Raw genomic sequence first — 19859 nt, 5'->3', positions numbered from 1 at the left:
ATGGACATGTTGTTGACAGCCAACATATCTGCTTTTGTACTTTTTTCCTCAGTGACTTTTTGTCTTCTTCACTTAGGTTTGAACTTGTCAGTAAGAGCTTTCTTCATCTTCCTTCCTTGAGTGAACAAATTCTATGTTTTAGCTGATTTTCTTTTTTTTTTTTACTGTATTTTCTCCTTAGAGAGAACATCCTTATCAGAAAGAACTACATATAACCAGAAAGATCAATCTGTTTATGTAAATCTTCATTTCTTTTTATACAAGTACCATCTGCATTCCCCAATTTTTTGCTAATTCTGTTAAAAAATAATATGCTTACATGTAAATACACAGAGATATGAACATAATTTACATGACAATAAATTCAACCTTAATGTAATATTACTTTTTCTTCCTCACACACTTAATAATACAGAGTTTACCCATTCATAGACTGTTTTTTCATGGTTTATCCAAATGGCTCATGAGCAACCCAAAGTAGTAGTCATTTGCTTTTTCCCCCCCCTCACCAGAAGCTCAGAAGAAGCAATTGGAAGAGAGTATAGAGCTGATCCAAGATGAATGTGTGTCAGAGAATGCAGATCACTCTACGGAGGAGCCTGCTGAAGGAGGGCCAGATGCCGATGGAGAAGAGATGACTGATGGGATAGAGGAGGACTTCGATGAAGATGGGGGTCATGAGCTGGTAGGAACTAAACATTTGGTGTCCACACCCCTTTGGTAATAGTACCAGCATGTCAGCGACTCATTCATTCTAAAATATAGATTAATTATTGGGGGCTTATTTCTTTCTTACATGCATATATTTAAGGCAACCTCAAACAGTGCTTTGCACATAATAAGTGCTCAATATATTTTTGCTAATTTAAAATATGAGGGAATAAATGAATGAACAGGACTATTATATATGAGATTAGGTATATTTACAGCCTCATATGAAAGATTATCTTTCTCAAATGCTTCATCATGAAAGGAATCTTGTGTTTGTGCAGTTACACATGAGCTGTGCATAGGTATAATATCCTGGTAACAAAACAACCATTTACTGGACGATACATGACTCCCCTCTTATTTAGTAGTGTCACTCACTGATGATAATTATATTAGTTATATGGCCAACAGCCCTTTGTACACTCTGCTCATTAAGATGATCCTTCCGTGTATAGCCAGTTTATCATCTTCAGTGCCTGTGCTGCTTGAAAACCAGTTTTTATGAGTTGAGGATTTGACCGAGACTTGATTCTTTACATGTTTTGTTTTCCCAATGTTGTAATCATTATACTGCTCATTTCCAGATGTTCTTTCCTGTATAATCACACCAGGGACTTGGTAAATATATGCTGATGAGAATGCTACTCCTCATATTTTATCAGCCATGAAAATTAAATATACTATCTTAAGGGGACTGACTAATAAGAATAAGGCAAATGTGTGTGTATGTGTGTGTGTGTTGCCAGCTCTCAAGTATCTATGGACTGATTGCATTAAACTTGATTTATCCTAGGTAATATCAGATTCCAATTTGTTTTAATACCTACTGTTATTTAACTGATTTTGTCGTGGTTGTTGTTTTGGCATGGTAACTACCCTATCCCTAGTTTCATTTATGGATTCTATATTGATTTTTAACATTCCAGCTCTGTTTAAATTGCATGGTACCTTTATTTAAACTTTTCAGATATGAGCCTTTAACAACCACCCTTATTTTCACAAAAGTCTGCATCAGTTTGAAGGACTTGAGTACCTATTTTTAGAACTTTTTTGCTTTCTAGAGTCTGTTGAGCAGGGACTAGAATGAAAGACTACCAAGTTTCTCAGCTTCTCCTTAGGCAGGACTTTAATCCAACAACATAAGTTCCTCAAGCCATTCTAATCAGACTTTTATGGTCACCATCTCATTGTGACTGCTTTTGTTGAGATCTCTGGAGGCCTCCATGTTGCCATTACCAATGGTTGCCTCTACGTTCTTATTTTAATTAACCTGTCAGCAGAATTTGGCTGAAAACTGGTTAGGAGAATTTCTCAGAATACTAGTTGTTCATTATCATTCACCCGTGCTAGAAACTTTCCCGTCATATTCCCACTAAAGAATGGAATAGCCCAGGGCTTTGTCATGGGCCACCTTCTCTTTCTACACACTTTCACAAGGTAACTTCATCAAACACCAGAGCTTTGAGTATTATTTATAGGCCAAAGATTCCTAAATTTGTATTTCTACTTTTCATCTCTTCCTGGAATTCTAGACTCAAGTAGATGCCTCTCTCTTCATAAATGTTCAATAAACAATTGAAATTTATCATGCCAGAAACATTCTTGATTTTTTCCAGCCATCTTATTACTTTCCAGCCTTCCTCTTTCTGGTAAACAGCATCATTATCCACACAGTTGTTAAAAACCAAAAAGACAACGATTACCTTTGATTCGCTCCACCTTCCCCCATTCATTCTACCTCCAAATCATAGCCCAAAGCTAGTTACATCTCCACTACAGCTAAACTGACTTTTTTGCTTCAGCCCATGCAATCCATTCTCCACACAAGGAAGATAAAATTCTTTTAAACTGTATACCAGATAATGCTACTCCCTTGCTTAAAACCCTACAGTGCTTTTATCACACTTAGAATCAAAATCCCTAAGTGCATGAATTTAAATTGAAATTGGGTGGAGGATGCCAGGAAAGAGAGAGAGAGAGCTTGCTGAGGAGAAAGAAAATCCCCAGTGCTGACGGGAAAGGAATTTAGGACACAGGTGTATGTATAGGCTGGCCTTCGACGTGAAGAGGGACACCCTTTCATTGCAACAAACTAGTAAATCTGAGGACTTGGTGGCAGGTGCTTGAGGGAATTCAAGCACGAACTGTAAGTCAGAGGGTGATAATCTCTGGAGAGTGAGGAGAGATGGGCATTGTCACAGATTTAAGGAGAAAGGAGAAGATTTGAAGAAGCGAGAATGGAAAACATAGAAGATCACTAATTTGGAAAACATATAAAGATTGATGGTTAGTGTCCATAACCAGTTGAGGCTAGAGACCAAGAATTAAAGAGTACTAGTTTGCAAACTCTAAGGTGCATCAGAATAACCTGGAGTTTGTTAATTCCCATTCCAGATGGTTAAAACACATATTGCTGTGTCCCATTCGAAGAGCTTCTGATTCAGTATGCTGAGTGTGTCTGGGAATTCGCATTTCTAACGGGTTCCCAAGTCATGCTGATACTGCCAGTCTGGGGTTCTCTTTGAGAACCACTGTTGAGCAGGGAAGGAGGGGATCCTAAGAGGGGGCTGAGAAGGAGAAAACAGAGGCACGAAGGGAATAGAAGTCCCTATACCATTAAGGACCAGAGGAAAGGAAAGGAAATGAATAGGAGAAAAGCAATGGTTGTCCTCAGAGACTGAGATATTTCAGAGGAGTGACAGTTAGGTGATGAGAAAATCCATGGGAGGGGGTGATGGAATTGAGATCAGAAGAAAAGTCACTGCATATGAAGAATTCAAGGAACTGAGAGTCTCAGATGCAAGATGGCTCATCTACATGTGCATGAAATCACTCCAAATAGCAGATAGAAGTACAAGAGCAAGACAAGACAGCTATGAAAAGTCAGCTGTCATGAAAGAGATAGCAAGGCCCATTTCAGTCCCAGATCTGTCACTATCCAATCCAATTGATTCACCTTAAACATAACTTCTCTGAGTCTCAACTTTCTTATCTGCAAAATAGTAAGGTTAGGTCAGAAATTTCTAAAATCCATTTTGTTTGATCTTTCTTCTGAGTGAGTCTGTGTTCCAGGAACACCATGTCTGAAAGAGCAAGGGTTGAGCATGCAGCCAAGGGAACAAAGCCAAACCATAGTGTTTGGTTTATGTTCTAAACACACAGAAAGTAACTGATTAGAACTTTTGCTGCCTGGAGGTTCTCAGGTTTTCTCCCTCATGTCTTGCATTATAATTGGGGGTTTAGCTAATGGGAGGTAAGGATACTATCTCTAGTATCTCATTTCATTTCTAAAACTTGGAAAACAATGAGTGAGGGTGAGTGTAGTACTCAGTCCCTGCAGTCTAAATGGAGACTGGGGAGTCCCTCCCAGTGATTGGCCAAGAGAAAATTCACTGTTCTGGTGTATACTATTTTCTCTTTTCCAGACCACATGAACCAAATCATCCTTGGTTCCTGAAAGAAAAGTAAAAACACAAATATTCTCTTTTTGAAGAGTGGGAATGATTACAGATTCAGCAAGGATACATTATAATTAGGTCTTTAGCACATACAGTAGGAACCAAAAAGAAGAACTGGTATCCACGTGCTCAGTCAGCTGCTCAAAGAAAATCTGAAATGAATGGGAAACAAGACTTGTATCTGAAGCAAAGGAGATTCAGCAAAATGTGATAGTGGGACAGCCATAAGTGGTGGCACCCCTTGTGGAGCATGTGGGAAGCTGCTCCATACATTGCCTAGATCTAAATATCCAGTTAGTGAAATCGATTTCCATTAAACAATCCATTCAACTAATGTTCAGGTGCCTACTGTGTGTGAATCAGGTGCTACAAAAATTGTACAGATAACTAAAACTATTGCTTTATGTTTAAAGTGAAATGTTGAAGTAAATGGTTGCTTTTCTCAAGTAGCTTAATGCTTTAGAGAAGACTGATTTCCTCATGTAAAAAATAATATACTTGGACTTCATAATTTATAAGAAGTGAGCCAGGGCTAAAAATCTGTGCTTCTATAATAATCTATGCCTATGTATTTCATTAGTGCCTATAAATTAAGACTTGAATATATTTAAAATTGAACTCTATATTGACGCATTATACAAACACTATCAAACTGTTACCATACTGGTTTCCGAATAAATCCATTAGTAAATATTTATTGATTGACCACTAATGAGATTTTTGCTATGGGAATAAAGAAGGAAATCATATTATTTCCATCAAGAAGGCTATCAAAAATTCGAATTGGTTCAAGATGGCAGAATAGAAAGACGTGCTCTCACTGCCTCTTGCAAGAACACCAGAATCACAACTAACTGCTGAAAAATCATTGACAGGAAGACACTGAAACTCACCAAAAAAGATACCCCCCATCCAAAGACAAAGGACAAGCCACAATGAGAAGATAGGAGGGGCGCAATCACAATAAAATCAAATCCCATAACTGCTGGGTGGGTGACTCACAAACTGGAGAACACTTATACCACAGAAGTCGACCCACTGGAGCGAAGGTACTGAGCTCCACATCAGGATTTCGAACATGGGGGTCTGGCAACAGGAGGAGGAATTCCTAGAGAATCAGACTTTGAAGGCTACTGGGATTTGATTACAGGACTTCAACAGGACTGGGGGAAAGAGAAACTACACTCTTGGAGGGCAGACACAAAGTAGTATGTGATTGGGACCCAGGGGAAATAGCAGTGACCCCATAGGAAACTGAAGCAGACTTACCTGCTAGGGTTGGCGGGTCTCCTGCAGAGGTGGATGGTGGCTCTCTCTCACTGTGAGGACAAGGACACTGGCAGCAGAAGTTCCAGGAAGTACCCTTGTGATAAGCCCACCCAGGGTCCACCATTAGTCCCATCAAATAGCCCAGGTAGGGTTTCCCTGGTGGCGCAGTGGATGAGAGACCGCCTGCTGATGCAGGGGACGCGGGTTCGTGCCCCAGTCCGGGAGGATACCGCATGCCACGGAGCGGCTGGGCCCGTGAGCCATGACCGCTGGGCCTGCGCGTCCGGAGCCTGTGCTCCGCAACGGGAGAGGCCACAACAGTGAGAGGCCCGCGTACCACAAAAAATAAAAATAAAAATAAAAAAGAGCCCAGGTAGGCTCCAGTGTTGGGTTGCCTCAGGCCAAACAACCGACAAGGAGGGAAGCCAGCCCCACCCATCAGCAGACAAGAGGATTAAAGTTTTACAGAGCTTTGCCCAACAGAGCAACAGCCAGCTGTACCCAACACCAGTCCCTCCCATCAGGAAACTTGCACAAGCCTCTTAGATAGCTTCATCCACCAGAGGGCAGACAGCAGAAGCAAGATGAACTACAATCCTGCAGCCTGTAAAACAAAAACCACATTCACAGAAAGATGAAGATGAAAAGGCAGAGGGTTATGTATCAGATGAAAGAACAAGATAAAACGCCAAAAAAACCTAAATGAAGTGAGATAGGCAACCTTCCAGAAAAAGAATTCAGAATAATGATAGTGAAGATGATCCAGGACCTCGGAAAAAGAATGGAGGAAAAGATTGAGAAGATGCAAGAAATGTTTAACAAAGATCTAGAAGAATTAAAGAACAAACAAACAGAGATGAACAATACAATAACTACCTCTGGGATAACATTAAACACAACAACATTCACATTATAGGGGTCCCAGAAAGAGAAAAGAGAGAGAAAGGACCAGAGAAAATATTTGAAGAAATTATAGTCGAAAACTTCCATAACATGGGAAAAGAAATAGGCAACGAGGTCCAGGAAGCGCAGAGTCCCATACAGGATAAACCCAAGGAGAAGCACGCTGAGACACATAGTAATCAAACTGGCAAAAATTAAAGACAAAGGAAAATTATTGAAACCAACAAGGGAAAAATGACAAATAAAATATAAGGGAACTCCTATAAGATGAACTGCTGATTTCTCAGCAGAAACTCTACACGGCAGAAAGGAGTGACATGATATACTTAAAGTGATGAAAGGGAGGAAACTACAACCAAGATTACTCTACCCAGCAAAGATCTCATTCAGATTCGATGAAGATGTCAAAGACTTATAGACAAGCAAAAGCTAAGAGAATTCAGCACCAGCAAACCAGCTTTACAACAAATGCTAAAGGAAATTCTCTAAGTGGGAAACACAAGAGAAGAAAAGGACCTACAAAACCAAACCCATAACAGTTAAGAAAATGGTAATAGGAACATACATATCGATAATTACCTGACACGTGAATGGATTATATGCTCCAACCAAAAGACACAGGCTTGCTGAATGGATACAAAAACAAGACCCATATATATGCCATCTGCAGTAGACCCACTTCAAACCTAGGGACACATACAGACTGAAGGTGAGGGGATGGAAAAAGATATTTCATGCAAATGGAAATCAAAAGAAAGCTGGAGTAGCAATACTCATATCAGATAAAATAGACTTTAAAATAAAGAATGTTACATGAGACAAGGAAGGACACTACATAATGATCAACAGATCAATCCAAGAAGAAGATATAACAATTATAAATATATATGCACTCAACATAGAGCACCTCAATACATAAGGCAACTGCTAACACCTATAAAAGAGGAAATCGACAGTAACACAATAATAGTAGGGCACTTTAACAACTCACTTACACTGAGGGATAGATCATCTGAACAGAAAATTAATAAGGAAACACAAGCTTTAAATGACACACATCTGCAGTAGACCCACTTCAAACCTAGGGACACATACAGACTGAAGGTGAGGGGATGGAAAAAGATATTTCATGCAAGAAACACAAGCTTTAAATGACACAATAGACCACATAGATTCAATGGATATTTATAGGACATTCCATCCAAAAACAGAAGAATACACTTTCTTCTCAAGTGTGCATGGATCATTCTCCAAGATGGATCACATCCTGGGTCACAAATCAAGCCTCAGTAAATTTAAGAAAATTAAAATCATATCAAGCATCTTTTCTGACCACAGCACTATGAGATTAGAAATCAATTACAGGGAAAAAAACGTAAAAAACACAAACACATGGAGGTTAAACAATATGTTACTAAATAACCAAGACATCACTGAAGAAATCAAAGAGGAAACAAGAGTATATCTAGGGACAAATGACAATAAAAACACAACAATCAAAAACCTATATGGCACCGCAAAAGCAGTTTTAAGAGGGAAGTTTATAGCTGTACAAGCCTACCTCAAGAAACCAGAAAAATCTCAAATAAACAATCTAACCTTAAACCTAAAGGAACTAGAGAAAGAGGAACAAACCAAACCCAAAGTTAGCAGAAGGAAAGAAATCATAAAGATCAGAGCAGAGATAAGTGAAATTGAAACAAAGAAAACAAGGGCAAAGATCAATAAAACTAAAAGCTGGTTGTTTGAGAAGATAAACAAAATTGATAAACCATTAGCCAGACTCATCAAGAAAAAGAGGGAGAAGACTCAAATCAATAAAATTAGAAATGAGAAAGAAGAAGTTACAACAGACACCACAGAAATACAAAGCATCCTGAGACTATTATAAGCAACTCTATGCCAATACAATGGACAACTTGGAAGAAATGGACAAATTCTTAGAAAGGTATAAACTTCCAAGACTGAACCAGGAGGAATTAGAAAATATGAACAGACAAATCACAATTAATGAAATTGAATCTATGATTAAAAAACTTCCAACAAACAAAAGCCCAGAACCAGATGGCCTCACAGGTGAATTCTATCAAAAGGTCATGGAGTTCTATCAAAATACTATCTATTTAGAAAAGAGCTAACACCATCTTTCTCAAACTCTTCCAAAAAATTGCAGAGGAAGGAACACTCGCCAACTCATTCTATGAGGCCACCATCACCCTGATACCAAAACCAGACAAAGATACTACAAAAAAGAAAATTACAGACCAATATCACTGATGAATATAAATTAAAAGGATCATACACTATGATCAAGGGGGATTTATCCCAGGGATGCAAGGATTCTTCAATATATGCAAATCAATCAATGTGATACACCATATTAACAAATTGAAGGATAAAAACCATCTGATAACCTCAATAGATGCAGAAAAAGGTTTTGACAAAATTCAACACCCATTTATGATAAAAACTCTCCAGAAAGTGGGCATAGAGGAAACCTAACTCAACATAATAAAGGCCATATATGGCAAACACAAAGCAAACATCATTCTCAATAGTGAAAAACTGAAAGCATTTCCTGTAAGATCAGGAACGAGACAAGGATGTCCACTCTCACCACTATTATTCAACATAGTTTTGGAAGTCTTAGTCATGGCAATCAGAGAAGAAAAATAAATAAAAGGAATACAAATTGGAAAAGAAGAATTTAAACTGTCACTGTTTGCAGGTGACATGATACTATACATAGAGAATCCTAAAGATGCCACCAGAAAACTACTAGAGCTAATCAATGAATTTGGTAAAGTTGCAGGATACAAAATTAATGCACAGAAATCTCTTGCATTCCTATACACTAATAATGAAAAATCTGAAATTAAGGAAACACTGCCATTTACCAGTGCAACAAAAAGAATAAAATACCTCCGAATAAACCTACCGAGGGAGAAAAAAGACCTGTATGCAGAAAACTATAAGACACTGATGAAAGAAATTAAAGATCATACCAACAGGTGGAGAGATATACCATGTCCTTGGATTGGAAGAATCAATATGGTGAAAATGACTAAGCTACCCAAAGCAATCTACAGATTCAATGCAATGCCTTTCAAATTACCAATGGCATTTTTTACAGAACTAGAACAAAAAATCTTAAAGTTTGTATGGAGACAAAAAAGACCCCGAATAGCCACAGCAATCTTGAGGGAAAAAAAGTGGAGCTGGAGGAATCAGGCTCCCTGACTTCAGACTATTCTACAAAGTTACACTAATCAAGACAATATGGTACTGGCACAAAAACAGAAATATAGATCAGTGGAACAAGATAGAAAGCCCAGAGATAAACCCATGCACCTATGGTCAACTAATCTATGACAAAGGAGGCAAGGATATACAATGGAGAAAAGACAGTCTCTTCAATAAGTGGTGCTGGGAAAAATGGACAGCTACATGTAAAGAATGAAATTAGAACACTCCCTAACACCATACACAAAAATAAACTCAAAATGAATTAGAGACCTAAATGTAAGACTAGACACTATAAAACTCTTAGAGGAAAAAATAAGACAAACACTCTTTGACATAAATCACAGCAAGAGATTTTTTTACCACCTAGGGTAATGGAAATAAAAACAAAAATCAACAAATGGGACCTAATGAAACTTAAAAAGATTTTGAAAGCAAAGGAAATTACAAACAAGATGAAAGACAACTCTCAGACTGGGAGAAAATATTTGCAAATGAATCAACAGACAAAGATTAATCTCCAAAATATATAAATAGCTCATGCAGCTCAATATTAAAAAAACAAACAACCCAATCCAAAAATGGGCAGCAGACTTAAATAGACATTACTCCAAAGAAGACATACACATTGCCAAGAAGCACATGAAAAGCTGCTCAACATCACTAATTATTAGAGAAATGCAAAACAAAACTACAATGAGGTATAACCTCACATCAGTTAGAATGGGCATCATCAGAATATTTAAAAACAACAAATGCTGGAGAGGGTGTGGAGAAAAGGGAACCCTCCTGCACTGTTGGTGGGAATGTAAATTGATACAGCCACTATGGAGAACAGTATGGAGGTTCCTTTAAAAGCTAAAAATAAAATTACCATATGATCCAACAATCCCACTACTGGGCATATACCCAGAGAAAACCATGTTCTTGGATTGGAAGAATCAACATTGTGAAAATGACTCTACTACCCAAAGCAATCTACAGATTCAATGTAATCCCTATCAAATTACCACTGGCATTTTTTACAGAACTAGAAAAAAAAATTTCACAATTTGTGTGGAAACACAAAAGACCCCGAATAGCCAAAGCAATCTTGAGAACGAAAAATGGAGCTGGAGGAATCAGGCTCCCTGACTTCAGACTATACTACAAGGCTACAGTAATCAAGACAGTATGGTACTGGCACAAAAACAGAAATATAGATCAATGAAACAGGATAGAAAGCCCAGAGATAAACCCACACACATATGGTCACCTTATCTTTGATAAAGGAGGGAAGGATATACAGTGGAGAAAAGACAGCCTCTTCAATAAGTGGTGCTGGGAAAACTGGACAGCTACATGTAAAAGTATGAAATTAGAACAATCCCTAACACCACACACAAGAATAAACTCAAAATGGGTTAAAGACCTAAATGTAAGGCCAGACACTATCAAACTCTTAGAGGAAAACATAGGCAGAACACTCTATGGCATAAATCACAGCAGGATCCTTTTGGACCCATCTCCTAGAGAAATGCAAATAAAAACAAAAAAAAACAAATGGGACCTAATGAAACTTAAAAGCTTTTGCACAGCAAAGGATACCATAAACAAGACCAAAAGACAACCCTCAGAACGAGAGAAAATATTTGCAAATGAAGCAACTGACAAAGGATTCATATCCAAAATTTAGAAGCCACACATGCAGCTCAATACCAAAAAACAGACAACCCAATCCAAAAATGGCCAGCAGAACTAAATAGACATATCTCCAAAGAAGAGACACAGATTGCCAACAAACACATGAGAGAAATGCTCAACATCATTAATCATTAGAGAAATGCCAACCCAAACTACAATGAGGTATCATCTCACACCGGTCAGAATGGCCATCATCAAAAACTCTAGAAACAATAAATGCTGTAGAGGGTGTGCAGAAAAGGGAACACTCTTGCACTGCTGCTGGGAATGTCAATTGATACAGCCACAATGGAGAACACTATGGAGTTTCCCTAAAAAACTACAAATAGAACTACCATACGAACCCGCAATCCCACTACCTGGCATATACCCTGAGAAAACCATAATTCAAAAAGAGTCATGTACCAAAATGTTCATTGCAGCTCTATTTACGATAGCCAGGACATGGAAGCATGTTAAGTGTCCATCAACAGATGAATGGATAAAGAAGATGTGGCACATATATACGATGGAATATTACTCAGCCACAAAAAGAAATGAAACGGAGTTATTTGTAATGAGGTGGATAGAACTGGAGTCTGTCATACAGAGTGAAGTAAGTCAAGAGGACCAAAAAAATATCGTATGCTAACACATATATATGGAATCTAAGGAAAAAAAATGTCATGAAGACTTTACCGGTAGGACGGGAATAAAACACAGACCTATTAGAGCATGGACTTGAGCATACGGGGAGGGGGAAGGGTAAGCTGTGACGAAGTGAGAGAGTGGCAAGGACATATATACACTACCAAATGTAAATTAGATAGGGAGGGTGGGAGGGAGGGAGACACAAGAGGAAAGAGATATGGGAACATAGGTATATGTATAACTGATTCACTTTGTTGTAAAGGAGAAACTAACACACTATTATAAAACAGTTATACTCCAATAAAGATGTTAAAAAAAAAGAAAGATCATACTATTATTAGAGTAATACAAAAATTGCAAGAGACAAAAGAATAAAATACATTAAAATGTTAATAGCAGTCTAAAAAAAAAAAAAACAAAAGACACATGCACCCCAATGTTCATTGCAGCACTATTTACAACAACCAGGTCATGGAAGCAACCTAAATGCCCATCAACAGGCAAATAGATAAAGAAGATGTGGTACATATATACACTGGAATATTACACAGCCATAAAAAGGAACGGAATTGGGTCATTTTTAGCGACGTGGATGGATCTAGAGATTGTCATACAGAGTGAAGTAAGTTCAAAAGAGAAAAACAAATATCGTATATTAACACATATATGTGGAACCTAGAAAAATGGTACAGATGAACCAGTTTTCAGGGCTGAAATTGAGACACAGATGTAGAGAACAAAATTATGGTCACCAAGGGGGGAGAGCAGCAGAGGTTGGTGGTGGTGGGATGAATTGGGAGATTGGGATTGACATGTATACACTAATGTGTATAAAATGGATGACTAATAAGAACCTGCTGTATAAAAAAAATTAATTTTTTAAAAACATAAGTAAAAAGGAAAAAGAGCAAAAAATAAAATAAAATAAAAATAGAAGGCTATCAATTACCTGAGGATAAAAGCTACAGACAAAACATACAAAGCCCTCTATTTTGATAAGACCAATATGAAAGATGTAGTTTACAAGTGGGGAATTACATAAAGTATATTTAATATCCAAAATACTTTAGATATTTCATATTAGGTAGGTGGTGGGTGGGTGGGTCGATGGATTGATAGGCAGATAGGTAAATAGATTTTTTGATAAAACTACTAAAAACTTCACAAGACATTTACGTTTCAAGCTCTTTTACTTTTTCCATATCCACCAAAATTGTAATCCCCTTTTATATAAAATAACGTAATCCACAAAGAAGTAGTCTGTGTCAAAATGGAAATTCTATAGAAAAGTGAATGCTTAGTGCTCTGCTAATTCAAAAGGGTGAATGAACTCTCCCCAGGTTTAATGGGAGAGATGAATAAGAAAGGTGACTCTGTACACCTGAGGACATCATGAGCTGTCAGCTACCTTCAGGAGCCTTCGAGAGGCTAGTCAGTGTTTTCCAAAGCAAAGTTTTTGGTCCACTCACGTCCAAAGACCTAAGGTGCTTGCTAAAAATGCTGCTATTGATTATCTGGGGAAGAGCACAGGAATTTGTAATTTTACCAGGCTGAGGTTTGAAACTACAGAGATACATCAATTCCCAAAGGAAACTATAGACAGACCAAGCATTTAAATGCATTAGAGAATTTGAGCTGTTTTGAATTCTACTTGTAATTACTTTTGCTGACTACATGCAATCAAATGAGGCAAATCTAGTAAGAATCCACAGTGGAATTACCTAGCTGGATTGTGTAATACTTAGGCATGCAAGCTGAGTACTACATTGTGATATATCTTTCAGCGTTTAACAAATCATTCAACTAAGCAGTGAGTCACCTGGGCTTAACAAACTCTTGAATTGCTATGCACATTGGGAAAGGTCTGAACCACAAATCCAATGCTATAGTTGAATAGAACTCAAAGCAGGCTTTCTGATATACCACTGAAAATCTGGAATGTGTAAAGCATTCTGATCAATATTCTTGGCCTTCATGAGTTGGACTGAAAATGTTTCCTTCTTTTTGAAGCTTTTTGTTTCTTTCCTAATGAAATCCTTCACCTGGATGCTCCCCCATATCAACTGTACTTTGATCTCTTTTTAATATCACCATATGGACTAAACTATCTAGAGGACAAAAAAGAACTTGGGAGACACATTCCCAACGGTAGTGCCAACTGAATTGGTTAGAGGTATATATATCACAAGGGAGCAAGATAGTGTTTACTTAACCTGTTTGATTCGGGTCTGTGTTCAAAACCTTCATCTTGAACTCTGTCAACCCATCATATGCTATCTTCCCTATCCTCCTGACAACAGATATTAAGGACATAAAGAAAGCCTCCATTCATAATTTAAATGGAGTTAGGGATAGGATGAACAATCATGGTACATGTGTCCTGCAAGTGACCTGGGCTGGGTGACATGCTTTTGAGGCAAAAATGGCCAAGGCCATGACAACTAAGTGGCCAGCTCTTCTCAACAGAAATAGGATATGGCTAAGACTTTGATCTGAGGCAAAGGGTGTGATAGGCTGACATAGTTGCTCTGGCTTCCCATCTTGGAATCCAGCCTCTTTGGGAGCTCTGATCCTTCTATAATAAATGTTCATCAGAGTGAATTTCAGAGTATTTCTTTTGGCATCTCCCTTGATTTCAATCATTTTTATTTTTGCTAAAGAACTCTGCTTAGCTCATTAGGGTGAACTTTATTTTCCCCAGGAGGCTAAATGGCTTAGTTGTTAAAAACATGAACTCTGTCTGCAGTCAGTTAAATGTGAATTTCTGATGGAAGTAGTTCAAATCTCCATGATTTTGTGCAAGCTAGTTATCTATGTCTTTCATCAGTAAAAAGGAATTGATAATAATATATGCCTGATCTGGGATTGTCGTGAAAAGTAAATGAGGTAATATCTAAAAAGCACATGCTTAGCATAAAGTAGACATTCAGGTAAAATTTGCTAAGTGTTTGTGGTTTGTTCTTTAAATTCATTAGTTTAATTTTGCTAACCCTAATGCTTCCATGCCTATGTAGGTATAAATTAGGTCATAGTTAAATTAAAAATTAAAGTCTAACAGCGTCATATGAACTCTTGCATAATTGCAGTACCTGGCCACCCCCTGTCTCTCCCAGTGGTCTCTGGGGGGGGTCCAGGAAGTGTCTCAGCTGTGTTCAGGATCATGTCTGATTATGTGCTCCAGCTGCCTGCCCACCACCTGCTCTCCCCTTGAGGGTACAGTTTTGCCACAGCCTTTGCTGCTGCCTTTTGTGACAGAACATTGCTCTCCACCAGTAGGGCTGCCTCTTCTGCATCTAAAGATGTAACATCCACAAGGTTCACCTGGAACAAATTCCCTTCATGTCTCAATGTGAAGCCACACCAGATTCCACACTAAAACTGGAAGAATGATTCCCCTCTTTCTAGCTCTAAGTTAGAAGTTGTCACCCAGAGCTTGCATCCTGAACCCGCATAATCCTTGAAGCCCAACAGCTCAAGAAAAGCAGCCTCTTGAGCTGTTGCCTGATACTTGCAATCCCTCCTTGCTTCCACCCTTGTCCCTCTCACATTGCTCTCCAAGCGGCAGCCAATTTGGTCCTGTTAAAACTTAAGCCAGGTCATTCCGTTTTAAATTCACCAATAGCTGTCCACCTTACTCAAAGTAGAAACATATGTCCTTACAGTGATCTCCAAAGGCCTGTGTTATCTGGTCCCTGTCCCCTCTCTGATGTGGCTCTGAGTTCTCTCCCACTCAGCCCATGACAGCTACACTGGCCTCCAGACACACACCATTCAGCTCCTGCCTCAGAACCTTGGCATTGGATACAGCCCTGAATGTGGAGATCAGTAAAGTGGAGTCCAAATCATAAAGGGTCTTGATGCTGTGCTAGATGTTTGAAATTTATCCCATAAATTTCAAGTAAGTAAATCAGGAATTGCCTGTACATAACAGAAGATTAGGATGCAGTGTAACCTAGTGGTCTGATGCAAATTTTTCTGGAGTGAGATAGAAGTAGAGTTTCCAGATCTGGCAAATAAAAACACAAGATACCATTTAAATTTGATTTTTCAGATTAAAAAATGAATTAATTTGTAATATAATCATCTCCCCAATATTCCATGGAACATACTTGTAACAAAAAATATATACATTTATCATTTATCTGAAATTCAAATTCAGCTGAACTTCCTGTCATTTACCTGGCAACACTCCATAGAAATAGTTTTGACTACTGGCCTTCAACACATTATTTAACTTTTTTCAGCCTCTGTATTGTTATCCATGAAATTGGAATAATAACACCTCCTCATAGGGCTCTAGTAAGAATTAAATGAGATAATTCATGAACTGCACTTAACAAAGTCTCTAACACAATTTAAGAAGCAAATTGCAACTATTGTTATCATTATTGAGATTATCATTACCATCTCATTTTGCAAGTGAAGCTTTCAATAAAACACTACAAAATTTCTAGCAACATAATCTTTCATATGGAACTTTGTCTTTAAAGTCTCTAGAGAGTCAGATTTGTTTAAAAGCACTTCTTATTTGACAAGAAAGACTTCAGGAAACAAATGTAATATTCTGAGAAGAATCATACTTTGCTTTCATCTTGTTAAATTTTTCTTTGATTTTATACTTGCTGGCTTATTCAATTCAAAAGGATTCCTTTTCAAGTCCTTTTATGACTTTTTTAAAAAAGATAATGCTAACAGTAGCCTGTGGTGATATATGGCTTTTAATTTAGTTTTTGCTATAGATTTGCTCTGCGGCTCATGTGACCTGGCTCCTGGTTTTTATTTTTTATTGTTTTAACATTTTTATTGGAGTATAATTGCTGTACAATGGTGTGTTAGTTTCTGCATTATAACCAACTGAATCAGCCATACATATGCATATATCCCCATATCTCTTCTCACTTGCGTCTCCCTCCCACCCTCCCTAACCCACCCCTCTAGGTGGTCACAAAGCACCGAGTTGATCTCCTTGTGCTATGCAGCTGGTTCCCACTACCTTTCTATTTTACACTTGGTAGTATATATTAGTCCCTGCCACTCTCTCACTTTGTCCCAGCTTACCCTTCCCCCTCCCCATGTCCTCAAGTCCAACCTCTACATCTCCTTCTTTATTCCTGTCATGCCCCTAGGTTCTTCATAATCTTTTTTTTTTTTTTAGATTCCATATATATGTATTAGCATACGGTATTTGTTTTTGTCTTTCTGACTTACTTCACTCTGTATGACAGACACTAGGTCATCCAACTCACTACAAATAACTCAATTTCATTTCCTTTTATGGCCGAGTAATATTCCATTGTATATATATGCCACAACTTCTTTATCCATTCAACTGTCGATGGACACTTAGGTTGCTTCCATATCATGGCTATTGTAAATAGAGTTGCAATGAACACTTTGGTACATAACTCTTTTTCATTTATGGTTTTCTAAGGGTATATGCCCAGAAGTGGGATTGCTGGGTTGTATGCTAGTTCTATTTTTAGATTTTTAGGGAATCTCCATACTGTTCTTCATAGTGACTGTATAAATATACAGTCCCACCAGCAGTGCAAGAGGGTTCCCTTTTCTCCACACCCTCTCCAGCATTTATTGTTTGTAGATTTTTTGATGATGGCCATTCTGACTGGTGTGAGGTAATACCTCATTATAGTTTTGATTTGCATTTCTATAACGATTAGTGATGTTGAGCTTTCTTTCATGTGTTTGTTGGCAATCTGTATATCTTCTTTGAAGAAATGTCTATTTAGTTCTTCTGCCCCTTTTTGGATTGGGTTGTTCATTTTTTTGATATTGAGCTGCATGAGCTGCTTGTGAATTTTGGAGATTAATCCTTTGTCACTAACTTCATTTGCAAATATTTTCTCCCATTCTGAGGGTTTTCTTTTCATCTTGTTTATGGTTTCCTTTGCTGTGTAAAAGCTTTTAAGTTTCATTAGGTCCCATTTGTTTATTTTTGTTCTTATTTCCATTTCTCTAGGAGGTGGGTCAAAAAAGATCTTGCTGTGATTTATGTCATAGAGTGTTCTGCCTATGTTTTCCTCTAAGAGTTTGATGGTGTCTGGCCTTACATTTAGGTCTTTAATCCATTCTGAGTTTATTTCTGTGTATGGTGTTAGGGAGTGTTTTAATTTCATTCTTTTACATGTAGCTGTCCAGTTATCCCAGCACCACTTATTAAAGGGCTGACTTTTCTCCACTGTATATTCTTGCCTCCTTTATCAAAAATTAGTTGACCATATGTGTGAGGGTTTATCTCTGGGCTTTCTATCCTGTTCCATTGATCTATATTTCTGTTTTTGCACCAGTACCATACAGTTTTGATTACTGTACCTTTGTAGTATAGTCTGAAGTCAGAAAGCCTGATTCCTCCAGCTCTGTTTCTCTTTCTCAAGATTGCTTTGGCTATTCGGGGTCTTTTGTGTTTCCATACAAATTGTGAAATGTTTTGTTCTAGTTCTGTGGAAAACGCCATTGGTAGTTTCATAGGGATTGCGTTGAATCTGTAGATTGCTTTGGATAGTATAGTCATTTTCACAATGTAGATTCTTCCAATCCAAGAACATGGTACATCTCTCCATCAGTTTGTGTCATTTTTAATTTGTTTCATCATTCAGTGTCTTATAGTTTTCTGCATATAGGTCTTTTGTTGCCTTAGGTACGTTTATTCACATGTATTTTATTCTTTTTGTTGCAATGGTAAATGGGAGTGTTTCCTTAAATTCTCTTTCAGATTTTTCATCATTAGTGTACAGGAATGCAAGAGATTTCTGCACATTAATTTTGTTTCCTGCTACTTTCCCAAATTCATTGATTAGGTGCAGTAGTTTTCTGGTAGCAGATTTAGGATTCTCTATGTATAGTATCATGTCATCTGCAAACAGTGACAGCTTTACTTCTTTTCCAATTTGGATTCCTTTTACTTCTTTTTCTTCTCTGATTGCTGTGGCTAAAACTTCCAAAACTATGTTGAATAATAATGGTGAGAGTGGGCAACCTTGTCTTCTTCTTGATATTAGTGGAAATGGTTTCAGTTTTTCACCATTGAGAATGGTGTTGGCTGTGGGTTTGTCATATATGGCCTTTATTATATTAAGGTAAGTTCCTCTCTATGCCTACTCTCTGGAGGGTTTTTATCATAACTCAAAGTTGAATTTTGTCAAAAGCTTTTTCTGCATCTAATGAGATGATCGCATGGTTTTTTTCTCCTTCAATTTGTTAATAAGGTGTATCACGCTGAATGATTTGTGTATATTGAAGAATCCTTGCATTCCTGATATAAACCCCACTGATCATGGTGTATGATCTTTTTAATGTGCTGTTGGATTCTGTTTGCTACTATTTTGTTGAGGATTTTTTCATCTGTGTTCAGCAGTGCTAATGGCCTGTAGTTTTCTTTCTTTGTGACATCTTTGTCTGGTTTTGGTATCAGGGTGATGGTGGCCTTGTAGAATGATTTTGGGAGTGTTCCTCCCTCTACTATATTTTGGAAGAGTTTGAGAAGGATAGGTGTTAGCTCTTTTCTAAATGTTTGATAGAATTCAGCTGTGAAGTCATCTGGTCCTGGGCTTTGTTTGTTGGATGATTTTTAAACACAGTCTCAATTTCAGTGCTTGTGATTAATCTTTTTATATATTCTATTTCTTCCTGGTTCAGTCCAGGAAAGTGGTGCTATTCTAAGAATGTGTCCAGTTATCAAGATTGTCCATTTTATTTCCATCTGATTTCTTGTAGTAATCTCTCATGATTCTTTGTATTTCTGTAGTGTCAGTTGTTGTTTCTTTTTTCCTTTTTCTTTTCTAATTCTATTGGTTTGAGTCTTCTCCTTTTTTTTCTTGATGAGTCTGGCTCATGGTTTATCTTTTTTTTTATCTTCTCAAAGAACCAGCTTTCAGTTTTATTGATCTTTGCTATTGTTTCCTTCATTTCTTTTTCATTTATTTCTGATCTGATCTTTATGATTTC

At 37.6% G+C, this 19859-nt stretch overlaps 1 protein-coding gene across 1 annotated transcript in view; it reads left to right on the top strand.

Annotated features, from left to right (window-relative positions):
• RALYL (RALY RNA binding protein like) overlaps nt 1-19859 on the top strand; it is an 875975-nt gene that overhangs the window by 797174 nt on the left and 58942 nt on the right. The window contains exon 8 of the mRNA XM_024126995.2: nt 513-685. Coding sequence (XP_023982763.1) covers nt 513-685 — 173 coding nt within the window. The remainder of the gene's footprint in view (nt 1-512; nt 686-19859) is intronic.

The sequence above is a fragment of the Physeter macrocephalus genome, chromosome 15, assembly GCF_002837175.3.
Source record: "Physeter macrocephalus isolate SW-GA chromosome 15, ASM283717v5, whole genome shotgun sequence".
NCBI classification, from domain to species: domain Eukaryota; kingdom Metazoa; phylum Chordata; class Mammalia; order Artiodactyla; family Physeteridae; genus Physeter; species Physeter macrocephalus.
Note: the sequence above shows the minus strand (reverse complement) of the source record. Positions and strands in the feature narration are given on the sequence as shown.